This window comes from Octopus bimaculoides, chromosome 5 (assembly GCF_001194135.2).
Source record: "Octopus bimaculoides isolate UCB-OBI-ISO-001 chromosome 5, ASM119413v2, whole genome shotgun sequence".
Taxonomy (NCBI): domain Eukaryota; kingdom Metazoa; phylum Mollusca; class Cephalopoda; order Octopoda; family Octopodidae; genus Octopus; species Octopus bimaculoides.
The window spans coordinates 14,182,528-14,185,243 of NC_068985.1; the positions used below are offsets into that span (position 1 = coordinate 14,182,528).

The 2,716-nt window shown below is 37.1% G+C and overlaps 1 protein-coding gene across 1 annotated transcript in view; it reads right to left on the minus strand.

The window, feature by feature from the left end:
* Window positions 1-2,716, minus strand: part of LOC106877221 (cytochrome P450 CYP12A2) — a 45,227-nt gene that overhangs the window by 23,914 nt on the left and 18,597 nt on the right. The window contains exons 6-7 of the mRNA XM_052968013.1: window positions 2,638-2,708; window positions 666-813 (exon numbers count right to left, since the gene is read on the minus strand). Coding sequence (XP_052823973.1) covers window positions 666-813; window positions 2,638-2,708 — 219 coding nt within the window. The remainder of the gene's footprint in view (window positions 1-665; window positions 814-2,637; window positions 2,709-2,716) is intronic.

Below are 2,716 nucleotides of genomic sequence, written 5' to 3' on the forward strand. Positions count from 1 at the left end.
TATATACATATATACATATATATATATATATATAATACATATATATAATACATATATATATATACATACATATATATATATAATGCATATATATATATATATATATATACACATACATATATATACATATATACATACATATACATACATATAGATACATACATATATATATATATATACATACATATATATATATGCATATATATATATATATACATATATATATATATACATATACATACATACACACATATATATATTTACATATATATATACATACATATATACATACATATATACATACATACATATATACATACATACATATATGCATACACATATATATGTTTAATGTTCCACTCGTTTCAGTCATTGGAATCCAGCCATACTGGGGCATCGCCTTTATAAGCTTTGTGTTGATAGCGTTTATTTGTAATGTTTGTGAAATTAAGGTCGGCAACAAGTCGCTTCCCTTTGTAAGCAGCTCCCTCGTTGAGTCGCAGCGGATGTATTTTATGTGTTTTATACAGCTTTTATGGCTCACTCTTCCTTCATTTGACAGTTGTGGACCAAGAACTACATTACGTCACACGTTGTTTAATGAAAGGTATAATTAATTAGTATAAATAATAGGAAAAAAAGAAAACAGGAAGTACAATCCTTACCGTGTCTACACTTGCGAAGAGCATGTCGCTGATAAAAACAATAAATTCTTCGTCATCTAGAGGCAGAATAGGTCGGAGCAGAGGCGCATCATGGACTGTTAAGGAATTTTGAAGGATAACTGATGCTCTTGAATAGACTTTTGATAAACTGAAATAAATAAGAATAAACTGAAATAAGCGAAAATAAACAGGCTCAAGGCAGACTTTGAAGAAGAAGAAGAAGAAGAAGAAGAAGAGAGAGAGAGAGAGAGAGAGAGAGAGAGCGAGAGAGAGAGAGAAGGAGAGCAAGTCACTGGAGAGGACGCGAAAGCGATGAAAGGATTTTGCTTAACAAAAAGCCGATTGATTATTCATTTAACTAGTACAGTAAACGAACGATCGCTCTGTTATTTGGTTGGATATTTAACCAATTCATTAACAATAATGATCCTCTCAAGACACAACAAGAACATGTTTTTGATTCTATAAATATATTTAGTGGCGAGATGGAAATCTTTAGGAGCAGGCATGGACAACCATTTTCGGCAAAGGGTCTGCATGAAATATATCTCATCAATAGGGGGCTCATACAACAAAAAAGAAATAAGGTTAATTTTTCGTTAGGCGTATACATTTAGGAGGTCCCAGGAGTCGAACTTTGCCAATGGCAACTTTAGGGAGTCAGCTACAATATCTGCTGTATATGTTTCGTCTTTTCGTGCTCGGAGCTTAATCCTTAGAACCGTCGATTACGCTTTAGCGGGCGCAATTTCGCTTGACTATATTCATGGAAAATACAAAATCGGGCAACCACGTGGTTTTGTGTTTACGGCTTTGCTAATTGATAGAAACATTTTTCAGTCCTATTTTTCAGTCCTATTTTCATATTTTCAGTCGTAAACACAAACCCATGGAGCCAACCACTTTTGCGTTTTCCAGTAGTAATATCGAATGAATTCGTGTCTACTGAAGCGTACTCAAGGGTTCAAAGGATCAAATTCCGCTACTTCTTTTAATCTTTTATTCTTTTACTTGTTTCAATCATTTGACTGCGGCCATGCTGGAGCACCGCCTTAAGGGGTTTTAGTCGAAGAAATCGCCCCCAGTACTTATTCCTAGTAAGCCTAGAACTTATTCTATCGGTCTGTTTTGCTGAAGTTACGAGAACGTAAACACACCAATATCGGTTTTCAAGCGATGGTGGAGGGACAAACACTAACAAAAATACACACACACACACACATATATATATATGATGGGTTTCCTTCAGTTTCCGTCTGCCAAATCCACTCACAAGGCTTTAGTCGGCGGTCCGATTTTATCGAGGGCAGCCATTTTGGGGGAGGGGATAAGCCTATTACTTATTTCTTTACCGCCCACAAGGGGCCAAATATAGAATGGAGAAACAAGGGATTAAGTCGATCACATTGACTCCAGTACGTAACTGGTACTTAATTTATCGACCCCGAAAGGATGAAAGGCAAAGTCGACCTCGGCGGAATTTGAACTCAGAACGTAGCGGCAGACAAAATACCGCTAAGCATTTCGCCCTGCGTGCTAACGTTTCTTATTTCTTTATTGCCCACAAGGGGCTAAACATAGAGGGGACATACAAGGACAAAGGTATTGAGTCGATTACATTGACTCCAGTGCGTAACTGGTACTTAATTTATCGACCCCGAAAGGATGAAAGGCAAAGTCGACCTCTTCCTGTGTCAATCTCGGCGGAATTTGAACTCATAACGTAAAGACTGACGAATACCGCTAAGCATTTCGCCCGGCGTGCTAACGTTTCTGCCAGCTCGTCGCCTTCCTATTACACCGACCCCTGTGTTTCACTGGTAGTTATTTTATTGACTCCCAAAGGATGAAAAGCAAAGTCGACCATCGGCGGAATTTAAACTCAGAACGCAGCGACGGGCGAAATACCGATGATGATGGTGATGATGGTGATGATGATGATGATGACGACATGAAAAAAAAAAACACTTACTATCGTATAGAAGATATCGATTCACTGAATACCTTCATTGTAGGTGTGTTAATTAATTTATACCAAGGTAACTGTTTTT